This window comes from Pongo pygmaeus, chromosome 11 (assembly GCF_028885625.2).
Source record: "Pongo pygmaeus isolate AG05252 chromosome 11, NHGRI_mPonPyg2-v2.0_pri, whole genome shotgun sequence".
NCBI classification, from domain to species: domain Eukaryota; kingdom Metazoa; phylum Chordata; class Mammalia; order Primates; family Hominidae; genus Pongo; species Pongo pygmaeus.
This window is the reverse complement of record NC_072384.2, coordinates 36,476,407-36,494,577: the sequence shown is the minus strand read 5'-3', so window position 1 is coordinate 36,494,577 and position 18,171 is coordinate 36,476,407. Positions and strand designations below refer to the sequence as shown.

The window sequence follows — 18,171 nt, the reverse complement described above, 5'->3', positions numbered from 1 at the left end:
AGAAAATCCACATTTTAACTTTATTTTAGAGCCTACATATCCTCAGGGTGGCTCGAATTTTGTAGCATCTCTTTAATAGGTTGATTCACTGAAGGAATATACTTATGTGAAAAAGAAATATCTGATGAATAATCTATTCTTCTTTCATCCTAAAATACAAGAAAATAAATATTATACTAAAATAGCATTTAGAATATCTTATAAGCAAAAGCAAAAACTTACAGAGCAGAAGCAAAGCAGCATTTGTTAACAACACGAGATACAGCCTAATCGAAGGATTTAAAAATAAAGACAACACAAAAGGAGTTCTCTTTAGAATTCTGGTGAATCGCAAAATATTCCAAAAAATAATTTTTATTTGAATGGAGTCTGACATTATTCTCACAGGTAAGCCAAAGAACATTTCTGAGATCTAAAAATAAAACAAACAAACAAAACAAAACTTTCAACTCCAATCATAGACTTAAAAACATTTAAAAAATATTTGATCCAACTTAGGTAAATGATTATTCTAACACATTTCCACCAGTTGAGGTCCTCCTTAAAAAGGTACTCACAGTGTTAGAGCTTACAAGTACATGTCATTTTAGCCAAGATTAAAGGTAACATTCTTGGAGAGTTCAAAATTAATGATTTAAGGCAAAGACCCCTAGAAAAATATCCTTGAAATAAAAAGCAAAGCTACTTTAATGATGCAAAATCATTCCTAGTGCTGTGCAAATATATACACAGCTTGAGAAAAATATTTGCATGGAAAAGGCATAGTGCAACTGTGAAAATAAAAAAACCTTGTATGCAAGGGAGTGTTTTTGGCAACACTGCAGAACTCTAACTCCATGCCTCTCAACATGTGAACTTTGTTCTTTGTGATCTATTACACTCTTCACTAGTGTGGGCATTTGCCTTCTAGAAGCGCAGATTGTATGTTGCATTATCCCTGAATGAAGATGTTTGCTGAAACATATAAACACTTTTTTTTTTCAAGATAGCTTATTTGGCAAATTATGGGGCAAAAGTTATGGGTGAGTGCTCCAGTTCTGACTGCTACAGCAGGCAGACAGGTGTTTATCCAACGACCCCATGGAGTCTTCTGCCCACTTTGCATTGTGGGCACATGAAAGATGATACATAGTAGTCACTTGCCAGCCACTGGGAACACTGTCCCCTACCCCGGCATTATGAGGGTTTTTCCAACTTGCTTTTGAAGACGTCACTTGGTGGTAAACTTTGATCAATCGCCAGTGAAACCTGGCAATAACGAACCAGTTATATGTTTGAGAATCGATGTTTAAAATGCAGTGAATAAATTTGATATTCTAAGGGAGAAATATGTTGGGCTTGCATTTTTGAATCTCACTCCATTTACATTTCAAGTGCTGCTTTGAAATGAGGAAACATACTTGTCAATGAGACAAGAATAACCTATGCATATTCTACGCTCCGTAAATATCTATTGACATTTGATAAGACGTTGTGCAGAGGACAGAAATCAAAGCTATTCCACCAATCAGAGACTCGAAAATCAGATTCCAAATAAGAACACTCATTTATACAATCTATTAAGCAATTTTCCTCCTGAAAATAAATATCACTGACTAACATATTGTTTGCTATAATTACAGGCTTGAGGGAGAAAGAGGAGCTTCAGTGGCACTGATAGTATTGCTAATAAATCAAAGTAGAGAATGGAACAAAGCAGAGATACCTGTAGGAATTAGAGATGACTACTCGAATCTAAGATAACCCAAAGTAGACCACATTCTTAAACTAATCCACAAAGTTTAGGCACATCAGAAATTGCTATTTCCGAACACTCCCTGGTTTCAATGTGACATAGATTATATATTTTTGAAGTTTGTAAGCTAATGGTCTAAACAAACTCCTGAGGAAGAGCAATACATCTTCCTAGCAGCTAACAAGGACACCCAACAAGACACTGTCGAGAGTCCTATAGAATCTTGGTCAAGCTTATGTAGAAATCTCATGGTTCCACAATTTGAGTGGGACATAGATACTTGGCAGGGATGTTGAATGTTCCTTTCTAAACACCTATACGCAGGAGATCATATGTAAAAGCCTAAAAATGGTAAACAAGCCAAGTTACCCTTACAAATTACAGTAAGCCTCAAGTCTGAGTAGATCTAATGTAAGCGGTTTTCTAAAAAATCAAAAATAAAGTATTTCTTTTGGTCTCATTTGTTAAATTCAAAATAAATTCTGAAAGAAAGTGTCTATGAAGCAATTAATAAACCAAGAGTGATGGAGGAAAATATCAAATGTTACAAAGAAAAAAAAAAACAAAAGGAAATCAAAGGACACTGTATATCTCAAACCTGTCTTTCTCCAGGCATTTAAATTAATGTCAACAGTTCTGTCAACTCCTGTGGTTATGGAAAAACCCTGATAATATGTAGGAGTCAAACAGGAGCACTTCTCTGCCAAAATTCTATCATCAATCACCCAGATTCACACTGAAGCTGAACCACACAAAGTGTAACCAGACCACATTTTCAGTTTCACACAGAACAAAAGACAGCTTCAGCCACCGGGAGGCCAAGCATGTTCCTATAACCATGAGCATGGCCACTGCCCCACAAACGATGAGGGAGTCATTCAGGTATTTAAAAACCACAAAGACTTCATGGAGCTGATATGAACAAATGTTAATTCCCTCTTCTGCACACGTAAGTTCGGCGTGTAGGTCAAAAGCTGAAAATTAGTCATTTCACAGGAATAAGCAAGAAAGCTCTAAAACTGCTGTAAAACAGTAAAGTTGATGATTGTAGAAGGCTCAGCATAAATTATGAAAGAAGTTCCTAGCCAAGTGGACAGAGATATCATGACAACCCTCCAACATCTGCTGTGAGATAACAATGCATGAGAGTCATTTATCACTGGGTTCCAACCAAACCAATGATCTTCCTGTTTCCTTAGCTGGAGTTGGGGAGGAAGAATTAGTTATGGTTATTCTAATCCTCCTTATTATTTTCATTTTTTAAAAGAATGCTCTTTGACCAATCCTTCAGGACCAGGTAGAATAATAATTGTACTTCAAAATACACGTAAAAAAAGTTTATGGCTTTTTTGAATGGTTATATGCCATTCAAAAAAATCATTGCCACTTCACTAATCATTGTTATATAACTAATTTAACTCTCACAGTCTTAAGAGTGAGAGAGAGGTTTTATTACCCCACTTGACAGCTGAAAGAAAGGATGCTTCCAAGTTAAATACATTTCCTGAGATCACCTAGCAGGTGAGTAGCAGAGTTGAAACTGCAACCTGTCTAACTCTAGAGCTCACATTTTAAACTTCCATACTTCACTTCTTACTCCAAACTCAACACAGAACACTTCTGTAACCACACAATTCTCGAACACCGCCTGGATATCCTACAATTTAACTCAACTCTAATACTATCTATTTGGAGTTAGCATTAGATCCCACAGGTTATGGGCTGAGTCCTGCAAGACTGTCCTCACTTCAGATGCCCGTCACAAGTCCCAGACTGTCGCCTGTGCTTCTGACCCATGGTTATATATACATCGGGGTTCCCACAACTCCTTCCTCAGATCCTATAATTTCCTAGGACATATTACAGAACTCAGGGAAACATTTTACATGTATTGGTTTATCACAAAGAATATTATAAAGAATATAAATGAAAAGGCAGAAGAGATTCATGAGGAAAAGATGCACAGGGCAAGGTATAGGGGACAGAGTGTGGGGCTTCCATCCCCTTGCTGGGATCTGCCACCCTCTCAGCACTGCCACGTTTCCAACAGCCCAGAAGCTCTCTGTACCTCATAGTTCAGAGGTGTTTATGTAAGTAGGATCAATTATTAACCCTATCTCCAGCCCCTCTCTTCTTTCCAGTGGGAGAACTGAAATCCCTAAGCTTCTAATCATGGTTTGGTCTTTCTGGTGATCATCCTCCATCCAGAAGCTCACCAAGCATCACTTCATTAGAATAAGGCAGGCCTCACACTCAGGAAATTCCAAGGGATTTAAGAGCTGTGTCAGGAACCAGGATCAAAGACCAACTATTAAAACAAAAGCTTCTCCTAGCACCCCTGTATCTCAGGAAATAACCAGGGTTTTAGGAGCTCTGTGATAACGAGCCAGGGACAAAGACCAAAAAATATACATCTTATTACAAAACACAATATCACACAAACAAAAGCAATAAAAAAGTGATCTGTTACTAAATTGCACATGTTACCACAATTCAAAAATTATATGTTAAGATTCACAGGAGTTGCTATTAGTTTTAACTCTCTGCTGTAGCTAATACAATCTGTTATTGCCCTTTAATTAAACAATCACCTGGTTTCCACAGGTAACCAATTATGTCACCTGACAAAATCTATATCTGTGTAATTACATTAATAATTGAAAAGAAAGAAGAAAGGAAGAAAGGAAGAAATGAAGAAAGGATGAAGAGAGGGAGGGAGAGAGAGAAAGAAAAAAAGGAAGGAAAAGCTTTACAATATATATCAACCCTGTGTGGATGCTATTATCCGTTCTGAATCTATTTTGTGATTTCCTTCTGTTCTATGGATTACTTAGCTGCATAAGTTCAAAACACTTCATCCCACATATCAAGAGCACTATAAATGGGGCTTCTCATGGCAGAGCTGATTAATAAATATACACAATATTCTTCCAAGGCACTGAAATTTTTTCAAGTTTAGGATCAAGGCTTTACATGTCACTTTTCTTATTTCCACATGACTTACATGTTTTCTGAATCACTTTTCATTTCAAACAACCTACCAGGTGCTTGCTGATCGAGGAAGGACATCATTGTTAATAGTTTTGTAAATCTTGACAACTTGTATTTAAAAACAGTTCTTTGGAAATGTTAGTATTGTGTCTAAAGCTGATTCAACTCTAATGTTATATAAACAAAAAGCCACTTAGTTTTGTTTGGTTGTTTTTTTAACTTGAAGGACGTTTCAGTCCTGGATTCTTAACAAGGTGGTATTTGTTTATAATATATAAAGGCATGTTATACATTGGCTTTTACTTGTTTTATATTGATAAGTTGAACACTATCCAAGAGATTTGTTTTCTATTTTTTTGACAAATTAAAAACTCTTAAGAAATCTCTAGGTTTGCTGTATTGCATTTAAGTACAATCAAATAGTGTTCTGTCATGGAGTATGTGGACCCATATTAAGTCATGGCATCTTACTTTGCAGCAATGTGTCACTTGATGTAAACGTAAATATTCAAGGATAAGAAAGGCTGTGCTTCTCTTCCTCATGAGAATGATCTATTGAAGGGTGGTCATGTGTTATTTGGCTGATACTTAACATCCTAACACCTCTAGTGGGTCACTGGGTCATACCATGGTCATTCTGGCAGACGGCCTTCAGAATGCGATGTCCCAGGCCACATTTTCCATGATCAGGGAAACAGATCCCTTCTGATGCCAGCCATCGGTAGCACATTGGATCCTCACAAGGAACAGACTCTACCAAATGAGGGCAATGCCCTGCAGGCCCCGTAGATTCCATGAGGACATGGCGCTGCCTCGTTCTAAATCCTAAAAAGAGAGAGAAAAGAATTTTCAGAGAATTCCACTCTTTTCCAGTAAAGGAAAAGAAGCAGCTGGGTGAGAGATGAAAACTTTTATTCAAGTACTCATCGCTCTAAGCATGTATTATCTTGATGTGTTTTATTCTATGTGAAGTGAGAGGATGAGATGTAGAAAAAAAAGAGAATGGGAAAGAATAAAAGCAGGAAATCTGTCTTCCAAGAGTTTACAACCTAGGAGTTGGAGAAGTCAGACATAATTCAATGGAATAATAAGTAGCATAAGTCCTATGGCATCAATAAACCAGTAGAAATAAATGGAGACTCAGAAATGATCTAAATATAGATTAATCCACATTTTCTTTTTGCTGTTGATTTTGACATTCTTGTTACGCTGCATTCGGTTAAAATACATCGCCTCTTTGGCATCTCCTTGGCGCCTGACCATTCACAACTTCCTGCTCCAAGATTTATCTGCGTCATGTCACTGAGATTTACACATCAGTCTGCCTCATAAAGACAATATCTCTTTGGAGTTCACTTTCCACCCAGGCTAGACATGGGTCCATGATTGTTATTCTGTTTAAAAGAAAGTGTACTGTGGTACTAGGGCCTCAAAGTCCCAGCCAGAGACTGTAATAAGAACATAGATGTATTTTACATGCTACGGGCCCAGAGAGTCACAAATGCAAATCAACAGGAGTCAAGCAGGTACACATCGAGGCAAATGAGTCAACCGTGAGACTGCAGCGAGTGTTTGGGTTAATGGGCCTGCTCTAAAATGCCTGACTACTATTCAGCTTCCGCTGACTCTCGACATTAGAGATCACGAACCCTCTGTTAACAGATCCTTCCATTTTGTCTAAGAAACCAGAAATCCCTCTATTTTTAAATGATAAAAACTAATGCACAATTTTTAAAAAACAAAGTGACCTAATAAAGAAGGACTGAGAACCAGATTGAACTCTTCAGTCTAAATTTTCAATCTCTGGCCCCCATGATATATCACTTCTAAAGGCTACGTCTACCTTTTGTGGATCTTATACCTTCCATCGTTTCTATTCCAAATTCAATCAACAGATTCCTTTAATTCCTTTTTCTTTTAACAAAACCAACAGTTTTGCATGAATAACATTTTAAGATATTGTTATTCATTTATTCCTCAGAGTAAGTAAAGAAAATGAGAGAGTTTGATAGCACAGAGAACATTCAATTCCCAGAGTGAAAGCTGCATATCCCACCACTCTTCTCACAAGGGGAGGGGAGAAGGACAAGTTAGGGAGCATGAGAGGTAACATCTCTCTCATGAAAAAGTTACACATCTCAAGGTATAGTTGGAGAAAGACCAACCTCTCTTTTAAATAGCACAGTCGAGGAGGCTAGAACACAATGAACATGTGGTTTTGAGACACAAGAAAAAGCTACAGAGAGGTTCTGGGTTATCTTAGATGAAAAAAAAAAAACCCCTCAAATAAAGCACTTAAAAATCCTTACCTAAAATACTAAGTATTTTAGCAAAGTACAGGGCTGGGCAAGAATTTTAGGTAAGGATTTTTAAGTGCTTTGAGGTTTTTTTTTTTTTTTTTTTTTTTTTTTTTTTTTTTTTTTTTCTAAGATAACCCAGAACCTCCCTTTAAAAGAGACTCCTAGACTCTTTAAGGATTAGCTACCTTGGGAAGAAATCATTCAGCCAGTCAGAGGCTATATTCTCATGGCATTGACACGGTTAAGATCAGGGCGGTTAAAAAAAAAATTATGGCTTCTGCCGTGCTTTATACGCCATAGCTCCATGTCTATATCATTAACTAGCCAAATAAAATCCACAGAAGGGCTCAGCTTCCTTCCTGAGACACCTTCAAAAGAGATGCATACACGGCTCTAAACTTCACTTGACGAGCATCAAACTACGGTGACCTACGAGCTCTCGCTGCCACAAAACTCGAATGACTTCTATTCTTATATGTAACATGTGCATGCTGCTTATTTATTGTCTTATATTTTTGCTTGTTTTGATTTTATCTTTGAGCAAGACATGGCACGAGTTGCCATGATTTACACTGTTTGACAACCAGCCCAGACTTGAGCATAGAAACTTAGCAGTCTTTACAAAGGATTCTGGGTGTCCTATTATTTGGAGCTTAATACCATTGAGGGACATGTTCAGTTTTCCTCCATAAATCAAGTTGCATCCATCTTGCCATAAATCTATAGATTACATCTCCTCAGTCAATAAATTCCTTCAGTCTTTCATTTGTGCTGCCCTTGTCCTGACTCTAACCAGGATCAAATCACAGCACAAGCTCAGCATAAAACAAAAACCTCGGATTCTCTTGCTAGCACTTAACTTTAATCACACATCGCTGTTCATGCCTGCAATAGACATCAGTCGTCTCCCAGGTACTTCTATTCTGAAAGATATACAATTGCCAAGTCCACAGTGGTTGGGGGCCAGCCAACCAATCACCTTCATTTACTGAGTTTCATATTAATCAGATGATATTATTCCATAAATATTAACTGCCATTTGCACATCATTTTCCTGTACTATGGGAAGCCACAGGAGGAACCAGAAATGTGTATTCTTCTCAAAGCGTAAAACCCAACAAAGGAAAAAGGCACATGCATAAACTAACATCCGCCCTTTACGAAGACTGGGACAGTAACTTTATTACTCTAAATGAATAAAGCCTCAAAACTATGTTATAAGTTACTATTCCCATTTTGCATGTGTGAAAACTAAGATGCCACTTTATTACTTCTCCAAAGGTGCATTACTACTGATTAAATGGATGGGTGTGAAAATCAGCAGAAGTCTTTCAGAGTCATTGCCTCCTCACAAGAAAAATTAAAGTCAGCTCCTGTGGATATTGTATTTTTGCTACACTTTGTAAAGTGAACCTGAAACGCACTGTGGTTTAGTTGAAGGTACTAAAGGTTAGTAGATTGGACAGTGGAATTTTAGACACTGGGTAGCAGGGGAGAGTCATAATCAACATTTTCTGACCACAGATTCAATTCACCTTTAGTGAAACTAGTATCTGCAGGGTTTATTTTTTTCTATGTCCCCAAGAATTAAGATATAGTGTAAAATTCTACAGGAGACCATTAGAAAAGAACAGACAGTGCGATGGGGAGAGAAAAGGGAAGATGAGCAGATGGCAGAAAAGGGGTCAGTGTTTTTTAATTGAAGCCATGGAAAAATTAAAAGAGGCTCAGGAGGGTATATCCAGATCTGAGGGCTGTATTTCTGCATGAGTTAGTGGATCAGAAGTGTACACATGAGCTATCCACGGGCAATGCTATGTCTCATCACCAACTCCATTGGGACAGGTGTGAAGAAAGTCCAGCAGGTTCCAGCCTGGCCAATATGGTAAAACTCCATCTCTACTAAAACTACAAAAAAATTAGCTAGGCAGGGTGGCACGTGCCTGTAATCCCAGCTACTCAGGAGGCTGAGGCAGAACTGCTTGAACCTGGGATGTAGAGGTTGCAGTGAGACGAGATCACGCCCCTGAACTCCAACCTGGGTGACAGAGTGAGACTCCGTCTCAGAAAATAAATAAATAAATAAATAGATAATAAAATAAAATAAAAATTATGAAAAAGAAAGTCCAGCAGGTTAAACAAACAGGACAGAAGCTTGTTCGGTCTTAAGTACTTCATTTGCTCTTCCTCTCTGGCGGCCCTGAACTTTGGGTAACAACTCTGAGTGAAAGAATCTGAGCATATTGAAGCTTCGATCCTAACCCTTTAGAAATCAACCACCATCCTTCAGGGGTAGTATTTTATAGTATCATTATTAGTCCACAGCCTGGTGTAAATTCAGAAACTAAGAAGACACACTGATAGGGTGATGTCAGCATGAGAACTTCCAAAGCTTAGAATGAGAAGTTAACAGAATGACCCACCCACCCCAAACACATAGACACAGAAAAAAGAAACAACTATCTCTTTGCATTTCCTATCTATGAGAAAGCAAAATGATTTTATAGACTTCTCATTCAAGGGAAAGCCTATCTAGCAGACAAGGATGGAAAATGGAAATACCCCCATTTTTGGTATGTAACATCTAAAACATGTCAGTATTTTCCAACTTTAGCATGTTATCTAATTTGTTTAAGAGCTTAAAAGACTGCCTTCAAAAAAGAGTCATGGCTTCTCAGTTTCAAAGTATCTTGTCCTTTGGGAATTTTTAAGGACTTGGGTGCTCTCATTGAGGGAAGGAATCCCTGAAGTCCTCCCACATAAGCAGCTGGCTGTTGTGACACTCTATAGGGAGCCTCCAGCAAATTCCTCTTTAGAACAACTTCAGTGGGCAATTCTGCCTTTCTAGTATATGTCTGAAAGGGATAAGGATGTCATATAAATGTGTGTCTATATATCAAGAAAAAAATTTAAAATGCATCACATCTATATGTAGAGTTTGTCTATGAGTATTTATTTTTTCAGGCTAATTCTCTTTCCTATATCTCTAATTATAACACTCTGGGAGTGTATCAAAGAGAAAGCAATAAATGATAAAACCTGACCCAATTTAAATTCCTCTGAAAGGCATCCTAGCTTCACTTGACAAGCACCAACCTGCCGATCATGGGTTCCCTTGTCTGCCTGTCATGACGCAATGGAAGGGTGTGAAGGCTGTGAACATCGGCTGATTTTCTAATGTACTCTGAATAGCCAACAGCCACAAGCCTTTGATGATTCCTAATGGAAGGATTTCTGATTAAGAATAAAAGTCATGTAAAGATAATTTCTATAGTAACTAATTTCTTCTATTTGGTAATAAAACATTTCCTACTTTCCCATTCCTTTCTACTTGTTTTCTTAATGTGAATGAAGGAAATGTACCAGAGCAATAACACGATGACTAGGAAAGCCTAGAGAGGAGAAAAATGATATTCTCTCCTACTTTCCACATTCATTTTTTTTTTGCTTTTGTTTGCTTGATTTTCTCTTAAATACTCCATCTTTCTGTGTGTGTGTGTGTGTGTGTGCACGTGTGTGTGTGTGTGTGTGGTGTGTGTGTATTTTTTAAGAGTATGAAATATCTAGGAAAGTATAAATGTCCTAGATTTCTGCTAGTGGAATCATTGCATTTTAGAGTACAGAATTCAAATGTGAAGCTAAACACTCCTGCTTATATCCCAGAGTTTTGCAATGTTTAATGCATTAGCCTGTGTACCCCAGCTTCTGTAGAATTCTGAAGCATCTTTACTTTGTACCAGTAAGTGATCCTGGCAGAACTCCAGAACAGGAACCAAGACTGAGGGGGATCTCAGACCTAATACACACAAGTCAGTAGAAATAACAAGACTGCTTGCTGTCACCATAACATGCTTGGATACCTTGAAGGAACAGAATCATTTCTCTAGAGGGAAAACTCTATTCTTCATTCTTCCCAAGAGGGAATATAGGCAGGTGGTCCTGGCAGGTTTTAACAAGACCTTACAAACCAAAATTCTCTCTGCTCTAGGGGAGCATTTATAAAATACCAAACTGCTAGACCTGAATAACAATCATCAGGGCTTACCATCCCTCCTGTCAGTGACTACAGTTCAGGAGGCAGCCATTCAGCCACAGACTGGGTTCTATTAAAAAATGGCTAATTCTCATCAATCCCAACATGTCCCTAAACTTTGCAGGAGGCTGTGGGGACAGTACCACCTTCAGGTGAGAGGTTCTACTGCCTCCATCCTTTCCGTCAGCCATTTTCTTTTTCTTTTTCTTTTTTTTTATTATTATACTTTAAGTTTTAGGGTACATGTGCACAACGTGCAGGTTTGTTACATAGGTATACATGTGCCATGTTGGTGTGCTGCACCCATTAACTCGTCATTTACATTAGGTTTATCTCCTAATGCCATCCCTCCCCTCTCCACCACCCCACGACAGGCCCCGGTGTGTGATGTTCCCCTTCCTGTGTCCAAGTGTTCTCATTGTTCAATTCCCACCTATGAGTGAGAATATGCAGTGTTTGGTTTTTTGTCCCTGCGATAGTTTGCTGAGAATTATGGTTTCCAGCTTCATCCATGTCCCTACAAAGGACATGAACTCATCCTTTTTTATGGCTGCATAGTATTCCATGGTGTATATGTGCCACATTTTCTTAATCCAGTCTATCATTGATGGACATTTGCGTTGGTTCCAAATCTTTTGCTATTGTGAATAGTGCCACAATAAACATATGTGTGCATGGGTCTTTATAGCAGCATGATTTATAATCCTTTGGGTATATACCCAGTAATGGGATGGCTGGGTCAAATGGTATCTCTAGTTCTAGATCCTTGAGGGATCACCACACTGTCTTCCACAATGGTTGAACTAGTTTACAGTGCCACCAACAGTGTAAAAGTGTTCTTATTTCTCCACATCCTCTCCAGCACCTGTTGTTTCCTGACTTTTTAATGATCACCATCCTAACTGGTGTGAGATGGTATCTCATTGCAGTTTTTATTTGTATTTCTCTGATGGCCAGTGATGATGCCTTAAGCCCTTTTCAAAGGCTGAGTCTCCCTTTCAAAAAAGTATTGATTGGGGGAAAACACTCCCCACCTCTGGTTATCTAATGCTCTTAAGCTACTCTCAGCACAACCTCCCTCCCTCCCACAACTGCAGTCTCTTTTCCCACTTCATCCAATGACAGCGTACTGGCACTAGCTACATCCCACGCCCCATACCCTGTCTCCTGCATCTGCTCAATGATTTGCTCTCAGGCATAATGGCTCACACTGACTAATGTGGTGCATCATGGGCAGATAGCTTCTCTTCTCAGAACTGAGCTTGTACTTTGATCCAAACTTTTTTAGGCTGATGGAGAAAATCAACTAAGGAAGCTTAGGGTTTGGAGGGACATTGGACTAAAGAGACAAGAAACCAGATCCTTACTGCCAACATGGCCATCATTAAATCACCACGGGACTTTAGACAAATTACCTTACTTCTTGACACTTTGGTGTTGTCATTTTGTGAAGTTCTGTATCCTTGTTGAGCCTAAATGCTGATTCAAAGTTGGGTAGTATATTAGTTTCTAGAGCTGCCATAACTAAGTACTGGACATTGGGTAGCTTAAATCAATAGAAATGTATCGTCTTCACAGTTCTGCAGGCTGGAAGCCTGAAATCAAGGTGTCAGCAGGGCCATGCTCCACATGCTCCCTCTGGAGGCTTTACAGAAGAATCTGTGCCATGCCTCTCTCCTGGCTTCTGGTGGTTGTGGCTCTCCATGGTGCTCCTTGGCTTAGAACACATTACTCCCAATGTCTGCCTCCATCTTCATTTGGACTCTCCTCTTCTGTGTCTCAACGTCCTCACACGGCACTCTCCTCTCTGTGTATGTCACTGTGCCCAAATTTTCCTCTTCTTGCAAGAACACCAGTTACTGGAATAGAGCCTACCTTAATCTAGTATGACCTAATCTTAACTTCATTACTTCTGAAATAATCCTATTTCCAAATAACATCCTATTCATATGTACCAGGGGTTGGGATTTGAACACATCTTTTTGGGGGCACACCATTCAACCTACAGCAACTGGTGTCTTATGAATGATGGACCAGCGTATATCTGCACAGGTTGACTTTTACTATAGAGAAATAGAGGCCAATGAGGATAAAGTTTGGCAAAAAATGTTACTTGGCAGAATGGGGCCAAGGGAGGTGGTCTGAAGTTCCATGGGCCAGTTCTGAATTATCCGGAAAACAAAACTGAAAGTTCAAGGAGCCAGTTTTTAACAGGAGTTTTGTGAAAATTGGAGCTCAAGTGACAAAAAAACACAACACAGAATTAGGGCAACCAGCCTGATCAACATGGAGAAACCCCGTCTCTACTAAAAATACAAAAATTAACCAGACATGGTGGCGCATGCCTGCAATCCCAGCTACTTGGGAGGCTGAGGCAGGAGAATTGCTTGAACCCAGAAGGCAGAGGTTGTGGTGAGCCAAGATCATGCCATTGCACTCCAGCCTGGGCAACAAGAGTGAAACTCAAAAGAAGGGGTAAAGGAAAGGGAAAGGGAAAGGGAAAGGGAAAGGGAGGAAAGAAGGAAGGAAGGAAGGAAGGAAGGAAGGAAGGAAGGAAGAAAGGAAGGAAGGGAGGGAGGGAGGGAGGGAGGGAGGGAGGGAGGAAAGAAAGGAAAGAAAAAGAAAGCAGGCAAGAGCATTCTCTGAATTGCCATAGAGAATCCATGGCCCAGAACAAAGAGGAGAAAGCATTTAGTAAACATCTATTTAATAAACACCTATAAAATCTGACTGCCAGAACTGCTTCTACCTGCCTGCAGTACCAGTACCTCATTTTTTTCTGAGGGAGTCACATCTCCCCATTCTCTGTCTGTGAAGTGTGAAGGGAACTGTGCCTCTCCTGATCCCAGTGGTGGCCACATGTCCAGGATTTGAACATGTAAACCCCACATCCTCCAGTCAGAGTAGTTGGTTCAGGAATGAGGACATGACATAAAACAGCCAATGAGATTCAATTCCAGGACTCTTCCTGGGACCAATGGAAAAGACATTTCTTCCTGCTTCATGTACTACCTTAAATTGAACCCAATATAGAGAAAAGCAGACACAAGAGATGGAGAGAGAGAGAGAAATGTAAAGGTAAAGAATGAATTAGAAAACAAGACGGAGACCCATTGGCCTGTTTATACTCTTGGATGCAGCCCTATCCTCTCTTCTCATTTCAGCTACATGAGCTCAAACCAGTCTCTTCTTTTGACTTAAGTTGGTTATCAGTTGGGTTTCTGTCACCTATAACCATTAGTCTCCCAAGTAATATAACCAAAAGTCTCCCAGATCTACTTGGTCTGATGTGGTTCTACAGCTTTGAAAGCAGATGAAGGCAGCACTTCATGCAGCAAATTGATGTCACAGCCACAGTGACTGGAGGAGCCTTGGTCTAACCTCACATGATTTTCTGGACAGTGACCTAAACAGGGGCAGCACAGGCTAAACATAAGATGACTGTTCTAAAAATATGTAAATCACCCTGAGGAATCTCGTATACAACTACATGCAACTGACTATATATGTGTAGATCATAAGACTGCAAACTATAGGTATTAGTATAAATAGAAATTTATTTGTGTCCACAAGCTGCAGAGGCGTGGGGGATATTCTGGTTACATGTCAAATAAGAGAATTGCCCAAGGCCCTCTCCAGGCTTCTTTGAGATCCAGATTTCTATGGTTTGATAAAAGAATGAAAGTTAGCTTCTTCCTGCCTGAAAGCCAATACACATCTTCCTTTCTACCTTAGAACAAGAGTCAGAATGAAAGGAAAAGCCCAGGAACAGGGATAAGTGAGTCTGGGTGTGCACATGTGTGTATATGAGCACTCTAGGAATTACTGAAATGTGGGTTTTCAAGTGAATGTAGCAGTAAGCAGTGAGCAGGGTGCTAGGTACACAAGCACGCTAGCATCAAGTGTTTGGCCATGGATTCTTGCTTTGCATATAATAACTAGAACCTAACTTCTGGAATGTCCTTTGATCTCATTTCTCTTGGTAAAGGAAATATTTTTTTTAAGTACTGTCATTTAAGGGAACACAGTATCAATAGAAACTAAAGGGTCAATGAAAGAGAAGGCAAGATATCACTAGGAATGAACTTTTGAAGATGAAGATGTGTATTTTGATTACAAACTGAAGAAAACTAGATCATAGAGGCCTACAAAAATAAACAGGAATATAAAGGTTGAAGATTTTTCCTTAAGCCCAAGATCAATACCAGAAACTAAACAATATACATAATGACCCTTGCAAAAATCTAAAATATAACATCAAATGTTAAATGTGGAAATCTAAAAAGAAATATAGATTTGCAAAACAGTTCTTTTCAGATGTGAGTGTGGAAATCATGTCCAATTTCCCCCATAAAACCATTATATATAAAAAACATGAAGTGGCCAGGCACGGTGGCTCACACCTGTAATCCCAGCACTTTGGGAGACTGACGTGGGCAGATCACGAGGTCAGGAGTTCGAGACCAGCCTGGAAAACATGGTGAAACCTCATCTCTACTAAAAATACAAAAATTAGCAGGGCTTGGTGGCAAGCACCTGTAATCCCAGCTACTTGGGAGGCTGAGTCAGGAGAATTGTTTGAACCCAGGAGGCAGAGATTGCAGTGAGCCAAGATCGTGCCATTGCACTCCAGCCTGGGTGACAGAGCAAGACCTCATCTTGGAAAACAAAACAAAACAAAAGATGAAGTTATACCAAATAGAGTAGTAGTCAGCTATGAGTCTAACTGAAGGTCAATCAAGGTGAGATTTTGCACTCCACAGAAATGTCCCAGCTGCCTCCCTAAAACTGAATACCGTTAGGCTTGAGCTGGTTATCTAAATTTTACAAACAAATATTGTCTTAAGCAGGCTTAATCAGTGACTTAGCTATCAGAATAAATGTTTGTACACTGGCAGCAAATGAAGCGCATGCAAACAAGGCACTCACCTTTTTTCCCCTGAGGATCATGGCAGTTTTCATGGATGCACAGGCCCCAGGCTGACCAGGAAGATACTATGCAGTCCGTAGAGCAAGGGATATTGCAGAGCTGAGAGGGCAATGGGGTGGGTCCCACACATAATGTCTTTTCCACAGGTCTAGAGACTGAGGGACAAAAAGATAACGGACTATGTCACATTCTCTGGACATCCTTAGCATTGCTTCTGCCTTTATTTGCATGCCTGTCTTGCAAATAAAACTTTATAGTTAAAAAGAACATATGCAAAGAAAACATCAACACTTTCTAATATGTGTTGTTTAGCTTCACATGATTAGTATTTTGGTTGAGAAAAGGCAAAGAAGACAGAGGCAAAGTGCATGCACTTGAAATTCCTGCTTTGCAGGGTATTCCCTGGGAATCTAAGAGAGAACTGGAAATATCATAGATACAAATTATCTAGAGTTATGACTTTTTAAAAAAATTAAATGGCTTTGTGAAGTTTCAAGATGAGTCTATCTCAACTGTATAAATGACTAGGTCACTGTGAAAAAAATCCAGATGGAAGCCCTGAGGTGGAGTGTTTAGCATAACCCATCTACTGCTGCGACTCCCCTGAGCGGGGGAGCTGGCAAAGACACACAAGAAAAATGGTTCTTAGGATAAGAAGAAAATTCAGAATCTGTGACTGCAGAACTGACCCTTGGAAATCAGTTTCATTTGTGAGGCTACACAGAGGCCCAAATGTCCTCTTGGAAAATGACTAGTAGCTTCTGTCTCTTCCTGGTGTGCACCTGCACCCAGAGTGGGGCCACATGGAGGTCATTTTAGGTCGCAGCAACCATCTTTCCAACAACAGTGTTCACCATGCGTCCTCTGTATGCAGATGCTTTATTTTTTTCTTTTTATTTTTTGCTCTTTTTAATTTAATTAATTAATTAATTTTTTTTGAGACAGGGTCTCACCCTGTCACCCAGGCTGGAGTGCAATGGTACCATCATAGCTCACTGTAGCATCAACTTAATCAATCTTCCTACCTCAGCCTCCTGAGTAGCTGGGAACACTGGTGCAATGTCACCATGCTCAGCTAATTTTTTCTATTGCTTTTTGTGAGAGAAGGTCTCCCTATGTTCTGTAGGCTGTTCTGAAACTCCTGGGCTCAAGCAATCTGCCTCCATCAGCCTCCCAAAGTGCTGGGATTACACACGTGAGCCACCATGCCTGGCCAGGAGACTCTTTCTAGGCACCATGAGAATACACAGAAGAAAGAAAAGACAAGATCCCAATCCTTGTGAAGATTGTAATTTTATAGGAGCTAGGATAGTAATACTTGGAGATGACACTCTAAAGGAACAGACAAATGCATTAAGTAATTACTCTTGCACAGAGAGACCCTAAACTAGGAAGGCTTTGAAGCAATCTAGAGTTTTTTTTAACAAATGGTTAAAGTTCCGAAAATGTTATTTTACACACTAGTTTGTACTATTGTCTAAATATTTCTGATATGTCATTTCTATTCAGTTGAGCCACTAGAAATGCTTCCAAGGTGGACACTGCAGTAAGAGGAGTGAGTTCTAAACCACACCATCTACTTTCTGTCTTACCCTTAACACATGTGTAAGAGTCAAATCTGGTAAGAGTGAAAATAAATTTCAGCACTGACCAGCAGAACTTCGAACACCAAAATAGCAGCAAAATAAAAAAAATACTATCATGACAAAGTTGCAACCCATGGGGAAAAAGTATTTCTAATGAACAATGAGGCAGCCTGAGCTGCTTATGAGGGTGAAAGGAAAAGAGAGGCTGAGAAACAAAATAATAATGTTTTATTTGCAATTAATTCTTTTCCAGTTTACCAAAAGGATTTGATATGACTTAAAATAAAGGGCAAGTACAAAGCAAGATTGCCAATGTAAATGTTACAGTTTGCAAGCCATGTGGAGGGGACAGAGAAAGAAAGAGAGAACAGGTATTAGGGGAATGTAAAGGGATTGCCCAGGGAGGCTGAGGAGAGGTGGCAATCAAACAAAGATTGTGCTTGAAATTGGAACAATAGGATGAGAAGCTGGAGTGACTGGAACTGGGGATGCACAGATGAGACTGATGAACTGTGTGTAAAGGGGAACCCAAGAGATGGGGAAGGGGTTTGTGATTCGTCCCCAGGGTTGAGGAAATCAAGACACACACAAGACAG

At 39.5% G+C, this 18,171-nt stretch overlaps 1 protein-coding gene across 5 annotated transcripts in view; it reads right to left on the bottom strand.

Moving 5' to 3' along the window:
* Nucleotides 1-18,171, bottom strand: part of THSD7B (thrombospondin type 1 domain containing 7B) — a 906,384-nt gene that overhangs the window by 495,358 nt on the left and 392,855 nt on the right. For 3 of the 5 annotated variants that reach the window (XM_054478924.1, XM_063647426.1, XM_063647425.1), the window contains 2 exons: nt 15,989-16,144; nt 5,354-5,551 (listed from right to left, as the gene is read on the bottom strand). In XM_054478924.1, coding sequence (XP_054334899.1) covers nt 5,354-5,551; nt 15,989-16,144 — 354 coding nt within the window. The remainder of the gene's footprint in view (nt 1-5,353; nt 5,552-15,988; nt 16,145-18,171) is intronic. The other 2 variants (XM_063647428.1, XM_063647427.1) reach the window with 2 other exon arrangements.